The sequence below is a fragment of the Chiloscyllium punctatum genome, chromosome 38 (genome assembly GCF_047496795.1).
Source record: "Chiloscyllium punctatum isolate Juve2018m chromosome 38, sChiPun1.3, whole genome shotgun sequence".
NCBI classification, from domain to species: domain Eukaryota; kingdom Metazoa; phylum Chordata; class Chondrichthyes; order Orectolobiformes; family Hemiscylliidae; genus Chiloscyllium; species Chiloscyllium punctatum.
Genome location: NC_092776.1, coordinates 40,478,332 through 40,505,221, shown reverse-complemented (window position 1 = coordinate 40,505,221; position 26,890 = coordinate 40,478,332). Strand labels below are relative to the sequence as shown.

The 26,890-nt window shown below is 40.4% G+C and overlaps 1 protein-coding gene across 1 annotated transcript; it reads right to left on the bottom strand.

Moving 5' to 3' along the window:
- Positions 1-514: 514 nt before the first annotated feature.
- On the bottom strand, positions 515-26,890 carry valopa (vertebrate ancient long opsin a). Its single transcript, XM_072557027.1, has 5 exons — positions 26,521-26,890; positions 14,940-15,150; positions 7,018-7,135; positions 6,096-6,335; positions 515-737 (listed from the first exon to the last, which is right to left on the bottom strand). Exons 1-5 carry the CDS (start codon positions 26,888-26,890, stop codon positions 516-518), a joined length of 1,161 nt encoding a protein of 386 aa, XP_072413128.1. The 3' UTR covers position 515.

Below are 26,890 nucleotides of genomic sequence, written 5' to 3'. Positions count from 1 at the left end.
TGGGTCAACCTACAGCAGATGTTCAAGAAGGAAGCTAGCCACCACCTTCTCAAGGGCAACTGGGACAGGAAATAAATTCTGGCCAGCCAGCAAAGCACACATCCAATCAGTAAATAAAAAATATGTGATATCATGTTATTTTTGGAACTGAGAACATTTGCAAACCACAGTTACTGATTTGGAGCGTACTTGCCTGTGTAATACACAAGTAATTAATACGGTTGAATCTGCTTTGCTATTGTGAATTACATCTCTACGTGAAGTTGTGACTTACAAATTAACTTTGACAGAATTCTCTATAACATAGCCAATGACATATTTAGGTGTTATTTTTGAGCATGATCATTCAATTCCTTATCTGAGGCTCACTATTGCCACAGTCGATGAAATAGAAAAGAAGATTGAATGCTTGATGTGCTCTCAGTTTGCATTCAACTCACACCAATTTTCATATGATCATGATGTGTAATGATTGAATACTTTAACTGCACATAGAAAGTTACATGTCCTTTGTTTTACACTGGGTAAGCTTCATTTTCAGGAATTGGCAGTTGAGCAAAGGTGTCACGTTTGTTTCCTTCTTCTGGTTTTGTTGCTGTATTGCAGTAAGAAGTCATCCGTGTTGCAATGGTGGACATTTCTCTCTCATTATTGTTACCTGCTTGCATTGCATGCTCTGCTGCTGGGTTGATTTCGGGTTCAGAGAGGCTGAACATTTGAAGGAGACATTTCCTAAACTGGATATAAATAAGTCAAAGGTTCACAAATCAAATATTTTAAAAAATATATAAACAAGTATTTCATTCTGGATTTTAACTTTGTATAAAATGTCTCAAATTTTTTCTCTCCCTCAGGTCTCAGTTATTCTTCACACATAAAGGGATGTGTATTAACTTGATATGAAAATTTAAGGTTGCAATTACACTTGCTATAAAGTATTATCCATAGCATGATTGTTAGATTATAGCTTCCAATTTGGCAAAATTATGCTTCATATTCCAATATCTTGCAGTACTTATTTAATTATCATTGTTAATAGCAAACTAGAACTTTTCGTTTATCTGCCATTAAATGCAAGCAAAATGCAACAAAATATGTCATTAGGCTTCCCCTGGATTCACAGCAAATGTGAAGTTTCAAAGATACTATTTACAAGGCATCCGTTTCTAGCAGCTTAAACATTTTTCCTGGAAATCCCAACTTTACTTTGCAATTCCATATAATTGGAAGATTTTCTCAGTTTTATTTAAACATTACTGCAAAGTGGTAATACAACACCTGAAGCACAAAAATGCCGAATAGTATATTTGATGGCATCTACTTTCAGATCTGAGGTATCACACATCATGTACCATTTGACAAGGTGTACAGCTGCATTGCTTGCCAGGTGGAAAGCACTTCTTCATGCATTTTGCATGGTGAACCTTAGTGCCTAGGACCGGCAATACCAGAGCCTGGAACCTGCACAGTCTGGGCAGTTTTCTTCATTGATATTATTAAAGACACGGCTGTCTTTGGGGAAATTGGCATAATTTGTGGTGCTGCTGGGAGTAATTCTACACAAACAAACTTATGTTGCTCTTACTATATATTCAGAGGTGAAAAAAGGTCATCTGAATCATCTCAGTAGGTTTTGCTGCCTGCAGACACTGCTTGCACTTAAGTGACTTGACTGATCCTGAAATGATGCATTAGGTGCACAATTTAGATCTATGGCACCGCTGGAAAATCGGAAGTTCACCATGCAAGTTGAACAGCACCTTCAGCTAATCTTGGCAGTGTCCACCTAGCTCTGAACTCCATATTTTCAATTAAAAACATGAATATTAGCATGGAGCATCATCTGAAATTATAGGATTGGATATACATTGCTCAATTGACTTTGATGTTGAGGAGCTAGTGTAGGACTGGGGTGGACAAATTTACAGTGTCATACAGATTCAAAAGGACACAGTGTATGACCCTTAAAGAGCACTAAATGTTGTCTGGGATATTTAAAGTATCCAGTCTGAATGTGGGTGAGTGAATGAATGGGTAGGTGATGGAGTGAGAAAGTGTGTACTCAGGCAGAAAGGGTTGCGGAATTTGTCAGGTCTGGTTAAAAGGGTAGCCTGGTCTGGTGGGAGGGATAGCCACGCCATGGGGGTAGTCAGGTTGGTGGAGGGGGTGGTTTTGTCAGGTCAAGATTCAGAGATAATAGTGGAGGTGATAAGGGAATCAGTTGTGCACTTACTCAGTTACAGTGTATAGAATCATAGAGATGTACAGCACAGAAGCAAATCCTTCGGTCCAACTCTTCCACGCCGACCAGGTATCCTCACCTAATCTTCTCCCGTTTGCCAGCACTTGGCCTGTATCCCTCCAAACCCTTCCCATTCATATATCCATTCAGATGCCTTTTAAATACTGCAATTGTACCAGCCTCCACCAATTCCTCTGACAGCTCATTCCATACACGCACCATTCTCTGCATGAAAAAATTACCCCATAGGTCTCTTTTATATCCTTCCCCTCTCAAACTAAGCCGCTGCCCTCGAGTTCTGGACTCCCCACCCTAGGGAAAAGACCTTGTCTATTTATCTGATCCATATTCCTCATGATTTTATGAACCTCTATAAGGTCACCCATCAGCCTCCGATGCTCAAGGGAAAACAGCCCCAGCCTATTCAGCCTCTCGCTAGCTCAAATCCTCCAACCCTGGCAATATCCTTGTAAATCTTTTCTGAACCCTTTTAAGCTTCACAAAACTCTTCCAATAGAAAGGAAAGCAGAATTGCATGCAATATCCCAAAGGTGGCCTAACCAATGTCCTGTTCAGCCGCAACATGACCTCCCAATTCCTCTACTCACTGCTCTGACTAATAAAGGAAAGCATACCAAATGCCTATCTACTATCCTATCACTATCCTATCTACCTGCAACTCTACTTTCAAGGAGTTATGAACCTGAACTCCAATGTCAGCAGGTTCAGCAACACTCCCTAGGACCTTACTATTAAGTGTATACATTCTGTTCTGATTTGCTTTTCCAAAATGCAGCACCTTGCATTTACCTAAATTACACTTGATCTGCCACTCCTCAGTCCATTGGCACATCTGGTAAAGATCCCATTTTACTATGAGGTATCCTTCTTCGCTGTCCACTACACCTTCAGTTTTTGTGTCATCTGCAAACTTGCTAACTATACCTCCTATGTTCACATGCAATCATTTATATAAATTATGAAATGTAGTGGACCAACATCGATCTTTGTGACACTCCACTGGTCACAGGCCACCAGTGTGAAAAGTAACCCTCCACCACTGCCCTCTATCTTCTATCTTCAAGCTAGTTCTATATCCAAATGGCTAGTTCTCCCTATATTCCATGAGATCTAACTTTGCTAACTAGTCTCCCATTGGGAACCTTTTCAAACACCTTCCTGAAGTCCATATAGATCAAGTCCACCGCTCTGCCCTCATCAATCCTCTTTGTTACTTCTTCAAAAAACTCAATTAAGTTTGTGACACATAATTTCCCACTCACAAAGCTATCCCCAATCAGTCCTTGCCTTTCCAAATACATGTAACATTGATCCTCAGGATCCCTCCAACAACATGCCCACCACCGTGTGAGACTCACCAGTATACAGTTCATTGGCTTTTCCTTACCACCTTTCTTAAATAGTGGCACCAAATTAGCCAACCTCCAGTCTTCCGGCACCTCACCTGTGCTTATTGTTGGTACAAACGTCTCAGCAAGAGGCCCAGCAATCACTTCCCTATCTTCCCACAGAGTTCTCGGGTACACCTGATCAGGTCCTGGGGATTTATCCACCTTTATGTGTTTCAAGACATCCAGCACTTCCTCCTCTGTAATCTGGACATTTTTCGAGATGTAGCCATCTATTTCCCCACATTCTATATCTTCCATGTCCTTCTCCACGGTAAACACTGATACAAAATTCTTGTTTAGTATTTCCCCCATCTCCTGTGGCTCCATACATCGGTTGCCTTGCTAATCTTTGAGGGGGCCCTATTCTCCCCCTAGTTATCCGTTTGTCCTTAATATATTTATAATAACCCTTCGGATTCTCCTTAACCCTAATTGCCAAAGCTATCTCATGTCCCCTTTTTGCTCTCCTGATTTCTCTCTTGAGTACATTCCTACTGCTATTATGCTCTTCTAAGGATTCACTCCATCTCTTCTTGCTATACCTGACATATGCTTCCTTCTTTTTCTTAACCAAACCCTCAATTTCTCTAGTAATCCAGCATTCCCTATACCTACCAGCCTTTCCTTTCACCCTAACAGGAATTTACAGTCTTTGGACTCTCATTATCTCATTTCTGAAGGCTTTCCATTTTACAGCCATCTCTTTACCTGCGAATATCCGCCCCCAATCAGCTTTTGAATGTTTTTGACTAATACCATCAAAACTAGCCTTCCCTAAATTTAGAACTTCAACTTTTACATCTGGTCTATCCTTTTCCATCTTTATTTTAAAACTAAAAGAATTAAGGTCACTGGCCCCAAGGTTCTCCCCCACTGACACCTTAGTCACCTGCCCTGCCTTATTTCCCAAGAGTAGGTCAAGTTTTGCACCTTCTCTAGGAGGAACAGTCACATACTGAATCAGAAAATGTTTTTGTCTACATTTAACAAATTCCTCTCCATCACATTTCTGTAATTGATATGACATCCCAGTCCTATATTCCTAACCATGCCTTGAGTTCATCTACCTTCCCTGTTAGGCCTCTTACAATGCAGCTAATTTAACGCTATGACAGTCTTAGTCTATGTTTGGAAAATTATGATCCCCAACCATAACCACCCTATTATTCTTGCAGATAACTGAAATCTCCTTAAAAATTTGTTTCTCAATTTCCCATTGATTCTTGGGGGGTCTATAATGCAATTGAAATAAGGTGATCATCCCTTTCTTATTTCGCAGTTCCATCCAAATAACTTCCCTGGATGTATTCCCAGGAATATCCTCCATAAATACAGCTGTAATGCTATCCTTTATAAAAAAACACCACTACCACTCCTCTCATGCCCCCCTTTCCATCCTTCCTGTAGCATTTGTATCCTGGAACATTAAGCTGCCAGTCCTGTCCACCCCTGAGCCACGTTTCTGTAATTGCTATGATATCTCAGTCCCATAATCCTAACCATGCCCTAAGTTCATCAGCCTTCCCTGTTAGGCGTCTTACATCAAAATAAATGCAGCTAATTTATTAGTCTTACTTTGTTCTGTGCTGTGTTCCTGCCTGCCCTGACTGTTCGACTCGCTTCTTTTCCCAACTGTACCAGTCTCATATTGATCTCTTTTCTCACAATAGTGTTCAGGGTTGTGTAGGCTAGGTGCATTAGTCAGAGATAAATGTTGAGTAATAGGGGAGGGGAATGGGTTTGGGTGGGATACTCTTTGGAAGGTCGGCGTGTACTTGTTGGGCCAAAGGGCCTGTTTCCACACTGTAGGGATTCTATGATAAATCCTCCACAGCAGCTTTAGCAAATCTCCCTACCTGTATATTAGTCCCCTTCCAATTCAGGTGCAATCCATTCTTCTTGTACAGGTCACTTCTACCCCAGAAGAGATTCCAATGTTGTTAGATTAGGTTTTCACATGTTTAACATTTCCCAGGTAACATGCTAGGTAAGTTTGCTGGACCTGTCTAAGATGTCTAACTCTGAATCAAAGTCTTCAATGGAGAATCCCAGAAAGAAGGGGAATTGCCTGGTCAAGTTTAAACTTCCCAGGTAATTCTCATGTAGGTCCACCCGCCAGATAGTCCACAGGTTCTGATACACATCATTTAGTTGTATGTCCAGTTTCTAATGATCTGGAGATCAGCTCATTTAGCCTAATATATTTTGTTAGTTTTGATCAGCAGTATCATTACATGTTATCACGTGAAACAATTGCACTGCAAAGATTTAACTGATCTATATATTGGCAAACTATGTTTAATATTAATGCTAACTAAGTGCAATCAGTACAATCTGCAGAGCTGTGTAGCTTATCATTGCTAACTCCATAGGCTAGTATCAATACATTTCAACTTTTTCGTTGTTACATTACAAATTAAAACAGAATAATAAAAACATACCTGTCCATTCATGAACACGTAAATGATTGGATTATAAACTGTTGCAGTTTTTGCGAAGAAAGCTGGTATTGCTGCTATCCGTGGATCGAACTCAATGGTTGGACAAATAGTCACCATTATGGAGAAAACTGAGTATGGTGACCAGCAGAAAAGAAATGCCACTATCATGACAATTACCATCCTGGTGACTTGCTTTTCAGGTTTTCTTGCAACTCCCAACCTCCCTTGCGTATTTGCCACCTATGGCAAAAAAAATTAACGGTCAACCTCTTTATGCAGAATAGGAACTGTTGTGTCATAAACATCTGCCTATCACACCAACTTGAGAACCAAACAATTTTAGAAGTTAGTTTTTTATTACATGAATGCTTTCAACAACTTGCTTTTTTCCTTCCCAATATAGAACTTTCTGACTGCAGAATTTGTAGCTGTGAAATCATAGAAACCCCTACAGTGTGACAACATTTTTCCATGGCTAATCCACCTAACGTACATATCCTTGGGCACTATAGCATGGCTAATCCACCTAACCTGCACAGCAGTGGACTGTGGGAGGAAAGCAGAACAATCAGAGGAAACCCAGGCACACACAGGGAGAATGTGCAAACTCCACACAGTCAGTCGCCTGAGGCGGGATTTGAACGCGGGTCTCTAGCACTGCGAGGCAGCAGTGCTAACCACTGTGCCACCATGCCACCCACTATGTTTTACAGCTTCTAGAAATAAGTAGCTTAAGGGCAAAAGATCATTGAGTTAATATTCAACACTATTGTCAACAGTGACAAATAGGAAAAGTATGATGAAGGACATTAAGCAAAAGTGTTTTTAATTGGTAAGATCAACTTCTTTAATAAAACAGTGTTTAACCTGAGATTCCAGAGATTATACAGAAGAGTGGAATAATCTATGAACAGGAATTTACCTTCCTTAGTCTCGTCATCAGTTTTCCATAAGATACAAATATAAGCAATAAGGGCATTATGAAACAAGTTGTAAAAAGTGCAATAATATAAGAGTGATCTTTGAGTTCTCCAGAATACCTGGAAGATATAATGCACAGTTAAATACAATAACAAACATCTTTAATATCCAAAGTCAATATATATTTAAAGCTATTCAAGTAAAATACTTGCGGTATAGCAGCTGAATAAACTGTTCAGTAAAGTTTAACGTTAGAACAACAATATTTACTTTGTAGCAATTTGGAAAAATATGGCATCTAATGTTAAAATATTTATGGTTCTGTGACATGATAACTAATGTTATTTATATAAAAGGTTATGTTATTCATTAGAAAAGACTTCAAATCACATTCTAATTACTGGAAGCCTGAGTGCAGAAAATATTCTGCACAGTCTTCACATTATAGAATAGAATCTCTACCATATGGAAGCAAGTCATTCTGTCCATCGGGTCCACATTGACCCACCAGAAGAAAATTCACCCAGACCCACACTACTACCTTATCAGTATAATACTGCATTTCTCATGGCTAATCCACCTAACCTGCACATCTCTAGACACTGTGAGCAATTTAACATGGCCAATTCACCTAACCTGCACATCTTTGGACTATGGGAGGAAACTGGAGCACCCAGAGGAAACTCACACAGACATGGGGAGAATGTGTAAAGACTAACCAGAATTGGTATTGCTCTTAGCACCAACTAAGTCAAGCTTAGTGGCATTTAAGGAAAATATTTCTTCTGAGCACTTAAGTATAATGAAACCAGAAGTATGTGGTTGTAGCAAGTTTTCTCTTTAAAATATTTTTAATTGTATACTAAGTTGGTGTTTAATGAATCCTTCCATGCACAATATGAATAGTGAATTTACAGTATGCATCATAATTCAGTTACTGCATGCTTTGCAAATTCAGCCATAGTTAAAGGGTTTTGGAGTCAGAAATTAGGAAAGCAACCTTGCAGCCTTTTACCTCCACCTCCTTTAAGCTTGCCTTAATATTGGAAATATTGAACTGACCTGATATTCCAAGAATCTTTGATTTGGTCAAATTGAGGGTTCACGAATCACACTCTACATAAGGTCAGAAGTCTTGTTCAACAGATCTTCATTATATTTATTCTGCAAGCTTGTTGTACTGACTAGATTATCAAAATAAACACATTGTTTCATTCCCATGTCACCTACTTTTCATAATTTGTCCATCCATGAAAACAGCTTCAGATTACATGGTGAAACTAATAATTTATTAATAAATCTTCTTTTCACTCTATTTTTTCCAAGTATGATTTCAGGTGAATACTATTTTATAGTTGTTTCTTATTGATTAATATGTTCATTTATGTTGATGATGCATACAGCATAAAGATTAATCTGACAATAAATGTTTGAGTGGCAAGTGAACTCAATCAACACAGGATACTTTCTAATACTATGTTGGGCATTTTGTGAGTGCAGTGATATTGTCCCTGAGCCAGGAGCCCTCAGTTCAAGTCCCACCTGCTCTATAGGTGGGTAATAATATCTCTGAACAGATTTATTCAAAGTATTGTTTCATGCTAAGTCCAAGGAAACAAGTAGTTCCTCAATAGTTCTATGGTATTAGGTTCCACTTGAAGGGAAGCCTATTAATTTTGAAAGCCCATACAATTCAGCAGGGACACACTGTATGTCACAATCACCTCATTCTCACTTCCTGCACTCTCAGATCATCATGACTGAGTACCAACTGAATACCAATGGTTTATCTATTTTCGTGCCAGCTTCAAGTGCAATATTGCAGTGTTATTTGACTTTTTTGTGGTAGTCTGAAAGAATTGAGTCACTTGTTGGACCATTTCAGAGGACAAAAGAAAAGTCACACATCAGGAAGTCCAGGCAAGGAGACAGGATTTCATGAATTAGATAGGCTTTCACACTAATCTGGTAATTTCATGCTCACTGTTATTAAGACGAGTCTTCTTTAGTAACATTGGCAATTCATTTAATTTCCCAGGTGTTGTGGTAGGATTTGAACTGAGTCTTAGGCTTATTATTCCAAACCTCTACATTAGTAATTCCCCTGTTCTCCCTATTCTGACTGTTACTGGATCTATTGTCATTTGAATAGAATCTCAAATACAACACATCAGTACCTTCAAAACTAAGTACTATATTTACTATAAAACTATATTTACAACCCTATTATCCTCCTACGTTGTCTGTCTGCTGGGATTGCAAGATCAGTAAATTTATCTTGAACACATCTGAAATGCATTTCTGAAAGTTCAACAGCCCAGAAACGTCAGGAATCCAAAAAACGGGTGCTTAGAGGAATATTTGGAGTCCTAGCATCCTTTAAAAAGCTATGTGAGATTTCAGACAAAGGACATCATTTAAAGATAGGTGAGTACTTGTGCCATCATGAATATTTTGGAAGCCAAATTGTTTGTGGGGCATTGAAATAGAAACAAAAAAAAGCATTGAATAGCAAAACAAACATGAAAGCAGGAAATAGAATTAGTAGGAGTGTGCTGAAATGTGTACACACCCATACCACCTTTTTAATGGAGTCTGGTAAGCAGTTAAATCATTATAAACCAGCTGGATGTACAAATCAGGTTGAAGCCTAAGACTTGTGTGAAATTGAAGGCGCTCCTGTGAAAGATTAAAGTAAGGAAGGTTTCCCTGCTTGACTTTATGCACACTGTCCCAGGTAGGAAAAAGCAGATTCAGTATTGCATATAGTACTTAAAATAACAGATCTTAAGCAAACTCTAAAGATGCTCCACAATAAAATGCACATCAAGAAGCTGGCTCAAATGTACAGGCTCCAAAGTTTTCCTTATTACATATTGTGCTAGTGTCTGCAAAGACCTTAGAAGTACTTCACAGCTATTTCACACCATACATGGTTGTAATATACCATTCTGACCATACAACCTGCGCTGGAAATGCTATAACACTGATACCTTACAAGCGCCAATACTGAATCATCGTAATACAATCATGCTCAGTAATAAGTGGTGAGGTATTGACATATAACCAGACTACAAGCATGTAACTGGACTATAGGTTGACCATATATATGTGCAATTTACAACATCAAAAAGTTATAAAATTCTTTGACTTCAGGAGGGAGCCTCATGTTGCAGAGATGCATGTGGGAGATGAGGACAACATCCTCACCACCACTCCCATTCCTCAAACTACTGCTGTGGGCTTTCCACAGGAGAAGTTGCCATCCCAGTGAGTCAGTAGGAGGTGGAAAAAGGGGTCTAATATTGCTAGCTTGGAGGAGGTCTCCAATGTGAAATTTTCATTTTCCGTCTGTGCCATTGAATGTGAATAATGCATTACATGGCCTTTGAGTGGAGTCAAGGGTTTTCAGTTGCTAGATATTCACTGGTGTGGGTTTACTTTCTTTTTTCATTGAACAGTGGCATGAAAATAAATAATGCTGCACTTAATGATTAGTGAGAAAATTATGTCTTCATTAGGATCTGTCCTGTAAAATATCTTCATGCCAAGCTCGATTTTACTTTGCCAAACTTTTTGTTGTATTTTCAGACCATACATGTTGCCAGCTTGTAGAGTATCATCTTCTCCTTAACAATCACTGGTGTCTTGTAGTTGTGGAACTTCACACCCACCAATCCTCCTTTGTCCTTAATTCTGAGGTTGGTGGGCACGAGGAACACAATGCATGAAAACCAGATGATTCTCTAAACAGGTTTTTTTCAGAAGTAATGCCAGGAAATTCTTGTTGTAGAGTTTTGCACTACCTCTTGCAAACAATACTGTTGATACTAAATTAAGAGTTAATGGTTCAACCTGAGTTTGATCTAATTCATTGCCTTTCAGAAAATCAAATGTCTTCTGTTATTTTCCATCTTTGACAGGGGAAGAGAGGAGAATTTATATAGATGTCTTTCACCTCTGTTGCTCTACTCACTTAGAACATCCATAGAAATTCACAAGCACCAGTTAACCATTTCAAGTTTGTTCAGTTGAAATAGACCAGTTTATCACCACAATCTGTATAAATGAAGCAAGAATTCCTTGCTTTCATTCTTTAATCCTCTTCAACAATCTAATCTTTGCAGGATTTGTGAGAATATTGTAACTCTGTAGCTCTCACCAATGCTAAGATGCAACTGGTTGATATCCTGTGGAGGATATTAATGACCATTCATCTAAATTGCTTATTATCAGAGACCTTTAACAAGTGAGGGTCCTTTTGTGTCCTTTTGCACCTTCTCATCCAACACTGGAAATACCAACACAGAACAGCCCTCAAACCAACGCACAAACACAACCACAAGCAAATGAACACAATCAGACTAACGGCCAGATTAAGGTGCATACACATAGAAACACACAAATGTCACACAGAAACTACCAATTTTTTCTGAGTTTAGCTAGTGCTATTCATAGAAATGTTGCTGGACTATATCAGTCTCCAAAGATAATGCAACTGAAATAGAAATACAAATAGCACCTCCAGAACAATCTTTAGCCTTAAATTTCCTCATGTTCTTTCATAAAAGGCGTGTAGAACTTTGCACTATCTCCTGCAATTATTGCAATTGTGACTAAATGACAAGTAAGTCTTTTTTCAATTTGCGATTGTTCTCATCAAATGTCTTTTGAAGTCTAAACAACCTTCTGGTTTCTCTCTCGGTGGCCTGGGAATGTCTGTGTGTATGTCCCTACATGTTTTTCCATTTTCTCTCTCTGAAGATCTTTAAAACTCCACTTACATTAGTTAGACATTGAAATCTGTTCATATAAGCACTTTGATGGCAAGCCCTAACCTTAAATCTCTCATTGCTTTAACTTATGTGGAATCTTGTGCAATTTTTGGAGTTAATCAAGAATTAAAGCACAAACACAATTGATATTGCACAAATACTGGAAGTTGAAAGAAATATTTTATGGCTCAATAAACAATTGCCTAAAACATTCCCTGAAGTGAATGATCAGATAGTTCCCTTCACTATCCCAATGTCATGGTTACAAATGTACCATTGACAAGATGTACTACAACAACACTCCAGGTCTTCTTTGTAATTAACTCTAACAACTACAACTATGACTGCTTCACTTTCACATTTCCCTCCAAGTACACACCATCCTGACTTGGACTATATCAGCTGTCCAGTCATTACTAGAAAATGTTGGAACTCCATACCTATCAAGTAATATGGGTGTATCTTCACCACACAGAGTGCAATTGTTCATGAAGGTCCATCGCCACATTCTCAAGGGCAACTAGGGCCTGGCAATAAACATTGGTGTTGCCAGTGGTTCCCAAACCCGGCATTTTTAGAATAGTTCCAACATAAGCAATGATACATTGGAAACTTTATTATAAATAGCTGTATTCCTCAGAAGTTCATTGTAAATAATCCAATAATGATGCTTTTTGAAATATCAAAATACTAGATGTAAAGCCACATACTAACATGAAAAATGTGAAGGCATATTTATTTAAAAACAGTTTATTAGTTAAAAAGTAAAATTGCGATTGTGCTTCCCCAGTTAACTATAGTCATTGCAATCCATAAATAATTAATTGTATGAATGGTTTTTATGATTTTTCAGCTGAAATCATGATGTTTCCTACACACTACCTTAAATGTTCAATGACAGGATTTGGTGTGACAAATCCTGTTAGATTTTCCTTTATGAGATGAAAGAGAACATGGATATCAATCACTGAGCAAAGTGTTGTGCACAAGTTTAGTTTATGTACATAAATGCCTAATGGAGAAACACCTGGATTGAGCCATTAATTCAACATTTATTAAAATTGCCTCTAGTTATTTTCATATTCACTTGTGGGACATGGGCATCACTGATTGGGCAAACCTTTTGCTTATCTCTAGTTGGCCTTGGGAAGGTGCTGTGAATTGTCTTCATGAACCACTACAGTCCATGTGTTGTAAATAGATCCATGTGTTATAAATAGACTCACAATGTCCGTTAGGGAAGAAATCCCAGGATTTTGACCTAACAACATTAAAGGAACAGTGGATGTATTTCCAAATCAGGATAGTGATTGATTTGAAGAGAAACTTGCAGGTAGTGTTGTTCCTATGTATCTGTTGCCCTTGTCCTTCTAAATAGTAGTAATCATGGGTTAAAAGAAGCTGTCTGAAGATCTTTGGTGAATGGTTGTAAGTTTGCTCGCTGGGCTGGAAGGTTTGTTTTCAGATGTTTTGTCACTATGCTAGGTAACATCATCAGTGAGCCTCTGATGAAGTGCTGGTGTTATGTCCCACTTTCTATTTATGTGTCTTGGTCTCTGAAGGTGAGTAATATCATTTCAGATTCTTTTTCTCAGACATTGGTAAATGGGATCCAAATCAATCTGTTTATTGATGGAGTTCCAGTTTGAATGCCTGGCCTCTAGGAATTCCCATGTGTGTCTCTGTATAGCCTGTCCCAGGATGGATGTGTTGTCCCAGTTGAAGTGGTATCCTTCTTTGTCTGTATGTAAGAATACTAGGGGATAGCGGGTCATGTCTTTTGGTGGTTAGTTGGTGTTCATGTATCCTGGTGACTAGTTTTCTGCATCCCATGTAGTGTTTGTTATAGTCTTTGCATGGTATTGTGCAAATGACAATCATTTTGCTGGTCTTTTGTATAGGCTCTTTTAGGTTAATCAGCTGCTGTTTCAGTGTGTTGGTAGGTTTGTGGGCTACTATGATGCCAAGGGGTCAGAGTAGTCTAGTAGCCATTTCAGAGATGTCTTTGATGTATGACAGTGTAGCGAGAGTTTCTGGGCATGTTGAGTCTACTTGTTTGGGTTTGCTGTTTTGGAATCGGCAGACTGTGATTATTGGGTACTCGTTCTTCTTGAATACACTGTATCGGTGTACTTTCTTCTGCTGCTCATAGTTTCTTGATGCTCCAGTGTGTTGTGGCCCATTTAAATAATGACCTGATGCAGCTCAGTTTGTGGGTGCTGGGATGATTGCTCCTGTAGTTGAGTATCTAGTCAGTGTGTGTTGCTTTCCTATAATCGCTGGTCTGAAGTTCTTAACCCTGCTGGCCAAGGACATTTCATAGCCCCTTTTAGCTCCCCCTAACTCCTTTCTACTTACTCAATATTCTTAAAGGATTTTGTTTGTTTTTAGTTCCCTCGACCTTGGGTATGCTTCCTTTTTTTTGATTAAACTAATGATTTCCTCTGTCATCCATGGTTCCCGAATCCTGCCACTCCTGTTCTTCATTTTCACAGGCCCATGCTTGTCCTGGATTTACCAACAAACAGCCGCTCCCAATCCTCAGTCTCCAACTCTTGCCTTTCCCCCAATTTAACATCTTCATCCAAGATTGTCCTAATCAATAAGTATCTGAAAACTTACAAAATTATGGCTACTATTCCCAAAATGCTCTCTCACTCAAACTTTGATTACCATGACCGGACTCAATTCCTTATAACCAGGTCCAGTGTGGCCCCCTCTCGACATGTTGTTTCAGAAACCTTCCTAGACACACATAACAAATTGCTCCCTATCTAAAACCATGGTACTCTGAAGAGTCCCAGTCAATATGGGGAAGTTAAAATCACCCAACAACCCTGTCATTTTCACATCTTTCTAGAATCTGACTACATTTTGCGGAATTATAAAGAAAATGTGTAGGAATGGAGCTGGCTAAAGTGTTCTTGCAGAGAACAGGCTCAGGTACAATGGGCAAAAGTACTGTACCATTCTATGATTTATAATTCCATGATTCCAACACCTTAAGGCTATTTATTTACAGGATGGAAATATTGCAACACAAATCTATGCATTAGCTACGTTACACAAAATAATTACACATCATGATTTCTCACTAACACTTATGTGTACACATTTTAGTCATGATTTATTTCAGCTGCTGGCTCACCAATTAGGTTCACAGGTTGTGCCAATTGGACTGAGAGTGTAACTGCTCCAGCCAATGATAGGTGGGAAAGTCCAGATGAAGGAAAACACCCAAATGAAGACAATGCCAAGGGCAGCATGCTTTCCCTGCAAGCGGATATTACCCAGTGGTCGGCAGATCACAAAATACCGCTCAAATGCTAGCACTGCGAGTGACCAGAGTGCCACAATGCCTGTAAGATAGACACAGAAAACCAATAAAGTTTACACTTAACACAAATCACCTTTTAAACACAAGTGCAATTTGCTTTGATAATTTTACATTCACATCCTTTTAAATGTCCGATGTGTGGGAAGTATTGTCATCCTCACATAAGATCTATTCTTGTCTGTTTGCTTTATGGGTTGAATCTCATAGCACAAGCCTTTATGTAAGAACATTTTGCTTGTGTGTTTTCATTTGATATTCAAATTTGCTCACATTTTAATGAAACATGTATATTTTAGTTAGAATTAAGCTGCATCGCTTCAAACTTTATTCAAAAACCAAAGCCAAAATACCCTGAAACTTAAATATATAATGTCACATTCACAAAATGGCACTGAAACTTCTACATACTTTCCATTAACTCTGAACAACACCGCTTTCATTATACACAGCAAATGCACAGCATCATACCTTATTCTGTTCTACTAGGATTAATAATAATCATGGACAATTGTAAATACCTCCAAATTATCTGAATAAGCTAACACTAATATGTAGAGTAATATGGTGTACTGTCGATAATTTATCCATTGCATCTTACAAGTGTATTTATTATCATGCAAAAACAGTCATTGAGCCATCTTATTTATGAATGCATCTCAATAAACATAAAATATATAGATAGTGGAGCATGCATATGGTAAGAATCTCCAGAGATTATGAGGGACAAATGTGGATCATCCTCTTCTCTCACACCACTGATGCACTGATTTCCTCCCCCAACACATTTCCATTCAAATACTGTGGTGGTTCAGCAGTAATCGTATGTTTGATAAGATATAATTAACATTTACAGAAATTTATTGAAGGTACCATACTTATCATTGCAGCCATCCAAATCAGCAACATGTAACTACATAATCTATTTGCAAAATTGGAACAAATTACTTTTCGTTAAAAAAGGGAAAAAAAATTGTAAGTAATACCACTTGAGTCAGTTCTACTCAGTGGAACATGCAGATTTAAATTGGATTATTTCAATAAATGGAAAGTTTTGAATAGGACACTCATTTCCCAATTATATCTGGCAGACCAGCCTGGTCTCATGATAGGGAGTGCACATTAAGAAAATCAATCACAGAATTATTATTTTAAAAGACACTTGTCAGAATCTAATTAGGAGAAAGTGAGGACTGCAGATGCTTGAGAGTCAGAGTTGAAACGGGTGGCACTGGAAAAGCACAGCAGGTCAGGCAGCATCCGAGAAGCAGGAAAATCAATGTTTTGGGCATAACCTCTTCATGGCTTCAAGAAAATCTTGATGTAGAAATTGGAGGGGACTATGTGGCAAACTCAGCTCAACACTTCCTCCAAATGACTGCCATGTTAGACACAGTGCACTAATATCTCTATGGGCACCAGCCACATTCACCCCACATCCACAGGCATCGGCATGCAATATGTTCCCACTTCTAAGAACATATATGGCATATCTTCCACTCTTCAGTGTTACATCTTGGGATACACAGGCAACTATCATTGTAAATGCTGCTGCAAAGACACTGTGCCCTCAGGGACATGCACCCAGCTCCTGGATGGGACCAAGCTGCATCTCTGAACTCTCTGCTTGAGATCATTGAGCTCACTCACTAGGAGCACTCATTCTGAGTCTACCTGAATGCTCACAGCATGCTTAGTTTGAATTGCCTTTTCTTGCCTTTTTACACTTTGTCTCCCCAGAGTTAATAATGCTCTGATTTATCATGGTGATCAACAGGCCCTGTCAAATAAGAGCCTTTGCTCAGGGCTTCCCTCTACAGTAAGACAACGGCAGCCTCCGATGAAGTCCAGGAGCTTGAAAACAGTCGGTCAGACACTGAGGTGTTGGGTATAGATTAGATTACATTACATTACAGTGTGGAAACAGGCCCATCGACCCAACAAGTCCACACCGACCCGCCGAAGCGCAACTCACCCATACCCCTACATCTACCCCTTACCTAACACTACGGGCAATTTAGCATGGCCAATTCACCTGACCTGCACATCTTTGGACTGTGGGAGGAAACCGGAGCACCCGGAGGAAACCCATGGCGACACGGGGAGAATGTGCAAACTCCACACAGTCAGTCACCTGAGGCGGGAATTGAACCGGGGTCCCTGGCGCTGTGGAGGCAGCAGTGTTAACCACTGTGCCACCGTGCCGCCCAAAATTGGGGTGTTCAAAATTGGGGTGGTCTTCACATAAGGGGTGAGGAACTGAATATTGGGCAACCCATCACCAGTCTTGCATTTTTCTGTACTTTCAGAGTGGCTAGCCTCCTAGAATGAGAGAGCGGTGGTATTAAGAGAGTGGCACAGCTGTTACATTTGGTGCAGGTTAAAGGAGTGCCAAAGCGAATGGAATAGGCCATACTGAGGGCATGTTGGATGACTGGTAAGTGGTCGATAGCGAATGACGGAAGAAGAGGGAGAGTGGCAGAGTATGAACTTTGATGGGAGGGGTGTACAGTAACAGAGATAGAGTGAGAGTGAGGTAACAGAGACAAGATAGTGGCACTTGCACTATTGGAGTGAAGGTCATTGACCTTGTTTCTACCACATTGGGGATTCCTCCAAATAGCTGAGGGGTGACTAGGGTGGCAACTGTAGAACAAGTCTGGTGTTGAGGCCTCCACTGCTGGATCTGGGGGGACCCAAAGAACCATCTCATCCAATAGGACACTAGGTCCCTGCCCACAAAGTGAGGCACGTTATCCCTCTGTCTGCCTTGTCTGGAACGACTATCACAAATCAAGCCAGGAAATTCCAAGCTGACAGTACTATTTTGGGTGCACAATGGGAACTTAGAGATGAATCACGTGCAAGAGATAACTGTGAATTCCCTCATATCCACTAAGTGGTGAGTTCTGGGAACAGCGCATGCTAAAATGGGATCAAATCAGACATGATGGACACCACAGGGGCAGGATAGATATTAATAAGGTGAGCTTGGTGAGATACAGTGAGAAAATTCACTCAGCCTCCTGGCAGAAATTTCTTCAAAACATTTGATGCAATTCAGACGTAGCCAAAAATAGCATAAGATTCAGCCCTCTAAATTTTGTCACCCAACTATTGTCTATCATTTTAAGTTCCTTTCCTGCTCAGTTTTTAATTGATAATTCATTTCAAGAGTGGTTGCAGGATTCCAGGTCAATGTTGTGTTTTCCAAATGATAAATGCCCCAGTGGTTACCTTACTTAAATGAATGGACTAGTTTAAAATAACACCTTCCTGTCTTTGAAATTACTAAAGCAAATTATCAGGGTGGACACCAAAAATGGGCATTTTTATTATTAGGTAAGGAATTTCTTCTTTGTGAAGTGATAAATATTTCACTGCAAGTCCCTCTGTAAGCTTTTGTTATTAAAGTTCCTAATGCAAAGCTGTTGTTTAAGTTTATCAATGTGCTAGTCAAATCTGTAAATCAAATCTTCGATAGAAATGCTATCTACCATTTTCTTCCTGATGACATATATAACGATCATTGATCTAAGCAATGAAGGATGCCATTTAATCCATCTTCTCATTGAATGATTATCCTTAAGCTGTCATTATCTCCGTTGAGATTGATAACATTTGAAAAGAAATTCAAACTCCCTGTCAATACCTGAAAAAATGTCACATCAAGATTTCATGTTTTAAAGCTTTTACTTCTACAGATGACTAAACATTATTTTGTAGAAAATTTATGCATTTATTTACTGATGGAACATTCCCCTTTTATACCTAGATTATTGCATTCTCTGTAGAACTGTAATTCTTTGACTAAACATGGTGGCACAGTGGTGAGTGCTGCTGCCTATCAACACCAAGGACCCAGGTTTGATTCCAGCCTTGGACGACTGTCTGTATGGAGATTGCACATCCTCCCTGTGTCTGCGTGGGTTTCCACCAGGTGCTTTGGTTTCCTCCCACAGTACAATGGTGGTGGTTAGGTTAGGTAGCTTAACCCCATGCAGGGTTATGGGGGATGCCCTTCAGAGGCTTATTGTAGACTTGATGGGCTAAATGGCCTCTTTCTGCACTGTAGGGATTCTATGACTCCAGATTTGATCCCAGCTTCCAATGAATTCCTGTACCCACTTTTGCCAAGTAATAACACTGTCTTCAAGCACTGTCCTCAGCTTTGGATAGTTACTTTAATCTGTCACCATCAACATTGAATAATTTTTTTCTCCCTCACCATCCCAAACATATCTCCATACTCCAGATCTTACAACTGTGGGAGGAAAACGGAGCACCTGGAGGAAATCCACAAAGACACGGGAGGAATGTGCAAACTCCACACAGCCAGTCACCTGAGGGTGGGATAAATTCCGGGTCCCTGGTGCTGTGCGGCATCAGTGTGAACCATTGAGCCACATTGCTGCCCCAAAGTCAAATGAAAACAGGTTCTGGTCTTCAATATAAAACATATTTTGGAATGTATGAACATACGGGCAGTGTAGGGCCCTCAAACTTGGTTTGCTATTCAATAACCTCAAGTAGATCACCAAGTTAAGCAATTTGCCAGCCTAACTGCTATTCAGGACCATAGTAACTCACACCAGCTTTCACTGTTAACAGAAAGCAACTCTGTTAATTGCAAACACACTTAACCTCAATAAATGGCAGAGAAAATATTATTAGTCTATTATAAAAACACAAACACACACATATACGTGTTCATAATTAAGGCAGAAAAAGGCGATTTAACACATATTTCATGGAGGGAAGGTTGTAGACAGAGAAAAGCGAAATTCTGAAGATTAAAAGTCCACATCCCAAATGTATGTTAAATTGTGTCTCACAACTCCTTTCAAGTTGTACAATCGTGATATGCTGTTGGCTATAACACAATGATTGTTCTTTGATGGTTGATCAGGTGGACCTGGGTTTTTCCTTGTATTAGAATTTGGTGTCCTAATTTTTCTGGGTTTTTTATTTCACTTTTTACTCAGGTTCTTTCATTCCTGCAACTAAATTCTGAGACTTCAGGCTCTCACAAAAAGGAAAAGGAGGGGGAAATATTTTCTGTTTGCCAGTATGGAAGTCTGTGGCTGCACTGTACTTAAAATTCTATAACAAACTGTAACTCAGCCAATACAATAGCTGACATTAGGCAGTCTTTCCTGAATTCAAAACCCCCGGTACTATTCTGACTCAATAACGTATCAACAGCAACATTGCCTTGCACAACTAAAAATATGCACCACTTGATTTTTCCAAGTTACCAAACTTTACTGGTAAATCCGCCATATGGCTGTATCTGACTTCCCTTCCAGTTTATAATCCAGAAAGGAAAAGTATGTGAACACATTTCCACCCATCAATAACCTTTCACCTCTTTGTTTAGTAACAGTTGACATACTTTGCCTTAAAAGTATTCAAAGTTTTGCTTCCATCTCCTTTAATGTACTTGTATACTAACCTATTGTGATTCATGAACTAGGACATTTAGATCCACCTGCATCTCAGGACTCTATGAGGTAGATAGAAGTTATGTTATTATGCTAGACATTGTTACTGAGACTATGGGACAGAGTTTCAATGCGAGATCTCACTTCTTTGAAATCCAAAGCTGTCTGAGTTATTAATCTCTGCCATCTAACTTGTTCCCTTATCACCTCATTTCTAGATTTATGATGTTCCCAGCACTGCGAGTTTATTTTAAATATTTTCTGTGGCCCTTGATTTCCCTTGCTGTCATTCACGATGTCCACTCTCCATGAGAGTGCACTCAATCTGAACATAAGTACTTTGCTTATTCCTAGCATTCTCAGCTTTTAAACCATGCCTTATTTTAAAGTTGGTCCTTGCCACCAGGAATCTCAACTTTACTCAACAAGCAGAACCTTGACTCAGAAGCATTCCCCCCAACCCTGCCCCCACTGTCTGACCTACCCCACCCCCCAATCCTAAACTCAACCCTCCACTCACCCAGTGTAATCTTAACTGCCATGGAGTAACTCCAGCACTAGGGAGTCCTGCTGCAGGTTATCTCTCACTGGGTCTTTTACCATTGATTATAGATTCTGTCTTGTTGAATCTTGCCATGAAGGTCTCTTCTGGCTGACTGAGAAATGTTGAGCTTGCCAAGCTTCCTACTGTTGGTATATTCCACATTCATGAAGCATTGTATGAATAAATTTTCAGATCTTCACGGCTGCCAGCATTTTACGTGCTGCTGCCAAATGGAGTCCACACCGCTTGCCAACATGGTGTAAGATGAATCCTCATTACAGCTCATCATGGTACAGGGTCCATCTGGTAGGTATGTAGCACCATTCTCTATCCTGGTGGGAGCCTACAGAGCCCACTCAGTCTCGTGCAAAAGGTACAAGTTATATCAGTCAGGGAGACATTATAACGACACTACAAAGTAGTCCAATTTTAGACCCTACTTCTTCAAGTTCTAAAGTTGTTTCCCCAATTGGATCCATGTGACATCATCATACTAGATGGTGCTTAATGTACTCCTCAGTATTAATCCTTATACAACAACAGGTTTAGTGACGTGGGTGTAACCTCAAGCTTGCCAATGAAAGGGTTCGCTGAAAATAATCTAATGGCTATCACACTCTCAAAATCCCAAGTGCGGCCCAGAGAGGCTGCATGAGCTGAACAGTTTAGGCATGATACTGAAGGTACTGCAGCCACCTGGATAATGTACAGAAGCCTCAAAGCGGGCAGTACAAGTCATGAAGGCTTGAAGTGGCTAAACAAAAGCTAACACAATTAAACAGGAACAGTGGAAAGTCTCAAGCAGGCCAAGGGACAGTGACAGGGATGTCTCACTTTGTCGAAGAGTCTGAGAGATATTACTTGGCAGTTCAAAGAGCTGAAGATAAGTGTATGAGTGGAAAGCGGCAAAGAGGGATCTGTGGGATTGTTAATGTTTGCCTTCCCACAGAAAGAATTGCAATCACAGAGTGACTCTACAGGGTTAATTATAACTAGTGCTGAGTCTAAAAGCTCTGCCTGTGCTAAGCAAAGTTACAAATCACACAATACCAGGTTATAGTCCAACAGGTTTATTTGGAAAGACTGTCTGATGTCGGCTATTGGATTGGCTGAGATGCAGTTTATTTGGTTTAACTTTGTCCACCCCAGTCCAACACTGACAGCTTCACATCACGTGCTAATCAACACAAAGTGTCGGCAGGCCCTTCACTCTGAGGTTTCAGAAGGTGGCTGCAGAAGTGAAAGAACCTGAGGCCAGCTCCACCAAAACTTTGACAACTTGAGCTCAAGAATGAGGCACAGTTTCAGAACATAAAAGCTATTAAGATTGTTCAAAGCGAATTGAATAAAATTGGATCAGAGTGGGATAAATTAAAAATAAGATTTTTAATATATGCAACCAGACAGGAATATCAAACCCTCCTCATTTCGCATAAACTCTAAAAAGAGACTTCAATTAAAGGGAGAATAGATTACAGACCCAGTAAGGTGCTAACATTCTATCTCAAAAGGAGAATGCAAAGGGTTTTGATCATGGAAAGAAACGCAAAAGTTGAGGATCAGTGTAAACTGTTACATTAAAGACTGAGAAGGGGAAGGACATTTTCTAGATAAGACCGAACTGGAAAATGCTTCATGAATTAGGCAACAGTGTATGCATATAAAAATAACTTGTACATGTTTTCTCTTCATTGAGTTAATATAATTCAGTCAAAATGCAACTTAGATGTTCACTTTTCCCTGTAATGTGGGAAGTATATCATGAACATAGGATTCTTGTAAAAAAGAAAATGTTGACTTGTGAAATATCAGGAGTTTGCAAAGAGACAATGGAAGTGTGATGATCCAAGCTTTGAAGAGAAAGAGCACGTAGGAGTAGGAAATTCAAAGAGACATATTACAATTTATTTCTTTGCATTGTGGAACCTTGATATCTGAAAAATAACACATTACCATTTAGAGTTTCAAGCTATGCAAAAGGGTTGCTTTGACTGAGGGAGTACAAAAAGAAAAGATACATAGAAATAAATTCTGTTCATTTGAAGGAAAGGCAGACAATGTGAAAGTGCCAAACGCACCGAACTAATGAAGAACAATAAATCTTCTCTCTCTCTCCCGAAATCTGCTCACCTGCTGGTCCACCCAAACAAGAAAAGTGCAACTATTCAACTATGGAAATTATCACAGCTGCTGGATCTGACTTCAAGACATTTAGAGTCATAGAGATGTATAGCAATTCAGTCCAATTTGTCCATGCCAACCAGATATCCCAAATTAATCTAGTCCCATTTGCCAGCATTTGGTCCATATCCCTCTAAACCCTACATATTCATGTACCCATTCAGATGCCTTTTAAATGTTGCAATTGTACCAGCGTCCACCACCTCCTCTGGCAGCTCATTCCATACACGCACCACCCTCTGCATAAAACAGTTGCTGTTTAGGTCCCTTTTATATCTTCCCCCTTGCACCCTAAACCTATGCCCTTGAGTTCTGGATTCCCCCACTCCAGAGAAAAGACCTTATCTATTTATCCTATCAATGCTCCTCATGATTTTATAAACCTCTATAAGGTCAGCCCTCAGCCTCCGACGCTCCAGGGAAAATAACCCCAACCTATTCAGCCTCTCCCTCTAGCCCAAATCCTCCAATCCTGGCAACATCCTTGCAAATCTTTTCTGAACTCTTTCAAGTTTCACTTCATCCTTTCCCTAGCAGGGAGACAAGAATTTCATGCAGTATTCCAAAAGTGCCCTAACTAATGTCCCGTACATCCGCAGCATGACCTCCCAACTCAATGCACTGACCATTAAGACATGTTTATATTAAAAAGAAATAACACATTATGCTTCAGGGGGAGGGGGTCCAGAATAGCAGGATATAAACATAGAAGTTAAACAATACAAAATAAGGAAAGAATGACATTCATGTAATAACTTTCATAAATAAAGGATGTTCCAAATTGCTTTACAACCAAAAGCTACTATTTGAAATGTAATAACTGACAGAATGCAGGAAATGGAAATGTGAATTTGTGCAGAGCAAGTTCCCACAAAAAGTAAAGGGATAATGACCACATAATCTATTTGTTGCAATGCCAACTGGATGATAAATTATTACCAGAACTGATACAAAAGAGTGTGGACATGGACACCACCTTTACACGTGGGGACATCTCCCACCATGTGCGTGGCAGGTACTCATGTGACTCAGCTAACGTTGTCTATCTTATACACTGCAGACAAGGATGCCCTGAGGCATGGTATTTTGGGGAAACCAAGCAAAGGCTATGACAATGGATGACTAGGCACCGTACAACAATCAACAGACAGGAGTGTTCCCTCCCAGTTAAGGAACACTTCAGCGGTCCAAGACATTCGCCCTTGGACCTTTGGGTGACCATCCTCCAAGGTGGACTTCGGGACAGGGAGCAGCTAAGAGTGGCCGAGCAGAGGCTGATAGCTAAGTTCGGTACCCATAGGGAGGGCCTCAACCGGGACCTTGGGTTCATACCACACTACAGGTGACCACCATTGCACTATACACACACAGACACTCCTACACACACACACACACATACACATACGCACGCACAGGCACTCCTATATACACACATACACACAGACACACATATAGACAGATATGCATACAGACACTCACATACACTCCCACACTCACACATGCATCCTCTCACAGACTTAGACCACTTTACACTCATGCACACACATATACACTCTCTCTCACTGACATTCACAACCCCCCACTCCAGACACACACACACACACACACTCTTACAGACAGACACACTCCCACACTCTCACATGCACCCTCTCACAGACTTGGACACTTTACACTCACTTACCCACACATATACACTCTCTCTCACACTCACAACTCCCCACTCCAGACAGACATACACACACACACACACACACATTCACATATTCGTTTGTGGGATGAATTTGTACTTGCAGAGTTAAGTTGTACTTTGCTCAAAAACTGCATGAATCCATGTAAGACTCTGTTAACTTACTTGCTGTGTTCATGGAAATAGATCTAGCTCTGCATTTTCCACACAAGGTGAGGTACACTCATCAGGTATCCACATGCTGCTTACCTTCCAGTGTTAGCAGAAAGTAAACGGGACACCTGTTCCTTTCTCTGAACGACTTGTACCCGTTTCTAGTTCCTCTCGTCTAGATCTCCCGCAGAGCCTCCGGAACCCTGACTTGAGAGACTTCACACCAAGGCAGCAACAGGAACAAAACTTAAACTCCTCAGTGCCCGGACAAAAAGGAGGTAATTTCCCTTTTCTAATTAACCTGTCATTACACCCCGCTGGAGTAGATGGGATTTGAACGTTGGCATCCTGGTCCACAGGAAGGGACATTTCCACAGTAAGAGCACAGTAAGCTACAGAAAAGCTTATATACAAAAAAAGGGTAGTTTTTTTTCACGAACAGTGCCATCAGGAGGCTGTCCTGTTACCCCCTTAACCAATTTTCCTCTCTGAGCTCTCCCCATTGGCGAAGTTTAGCGCGCAGCTAACAAAAAAAAAACAGGAAAATAGTCCACATCCAAGGAGTGGACCAGAACCTGCATGTTTTGGATTGTAAAATCAATATCTCATGCAGCGGCTTTCTACTATCACTCGGAAAAGCAGTGTGAAAGATGTCTAGCTCCCTAATAACTCCGTGAAACTTTTGCTAATGTGAAGCCAGACCGAAGCTGATCTCATTACTGAGCTCTTGCTGTCCATCAATTCGGGGAAACCAGTGGGATTTAAGGCAGCCTTCTTTATTAGGACAGCTGGAAAGTGATCAAGTCTTCACCTGGATAACATTTTAATTCCAGGGGAAGCAGGTTACCTTGCTTCCTGTTTGGATTCCAACACTGGAAAGGGAGCAGAGCTGCCCCTCCTCTATACACAGGAGCGTCTGCAGCGGACAGGGACCGTCCCAGGACACTGTGAGGCAGGAACCCCTTGTGTACTCAGCAAGTCCCAACTTCCACAGACGGAGGTGGGAAATGGATCCAATTGATGTCCGGGCAGTCACAACATTGGGACCTTGGAAAACTTCATTGCAGGATGGAAACGCGGTTCTGTTCTGTAAGCCAGCTGTTAAAAGACTGTAGGTCATAACGCATAAAGCAATTTCTCATTTCACAGCGCTGTAGCGGACATTGACAGAGCGCATTTCACCCTTTCGTGTTCTCAGTGTTGCACAAGTTTACTGCTCCAGTCAGTCAGGTGTGGCGGCATGACTGAATGGGGAACTGCAATGTACTTTTTCCTTTTCTACATCTCATTCCCCTGTCATAACTGGGCCAAATTTTACTCTAATATCCCCCCCCCCCCCCCCCGCACCCCATTACTCAATGTTACCTCTCAAGTCAAGCCACTTACCGAAGAAAGTTACCGCAAAACCTTCCAGAACGCACGCCCAGGCGCCCAGGAAGAAATATCCGTAAAGGTTGGTGAGGAAGCTGAGAGTGCCACCGACCAGCGACGCCAGGAAATCGGCTACTGACAGATTGAGAATGATGTAGTTGAGAGGCTGGCGCAGCTGCTTGTATCTGTAGGTCACCAGCAAGACGAGGAAGTTTTCAGACAGTGACAGAAATGTCACGAAAAACATGAACGTCGCCAGAACTTTGAAATTCCAGGGTTCGATGGTGCGCAGGGGACCACTGAAGGCAGCTGGGGACGGAGAGATCCCAGCGACCCTGTCGGAGGAGGGGGTTTCATTGGCAGCTCCTCCCCAAGAGGAATTCAT

Coding starts and splice junctions, on each gene's coding strand:
- valopa (XM_072557027.1), bottom strand. CDS start 26,890: ATGAATTCCTCTTGGGGAGGAGCTGCCAATGAAACCCCCTCCTCCGAC. Junction 15,151..26,520: donor TTTTGCGGTAACTTTCTTCG/GTAAGTGGCTTG, acceptor TCTATCTTACAG/GCATTGTGGCACTCTGGTCA. Junction 6,336..7,017: donor TGATGACGAGACTAAGGAAG/GTAAATTCCTGT, acceptor TTTTTGCCATAG/GTGGCAAATACGCAAGGGAG.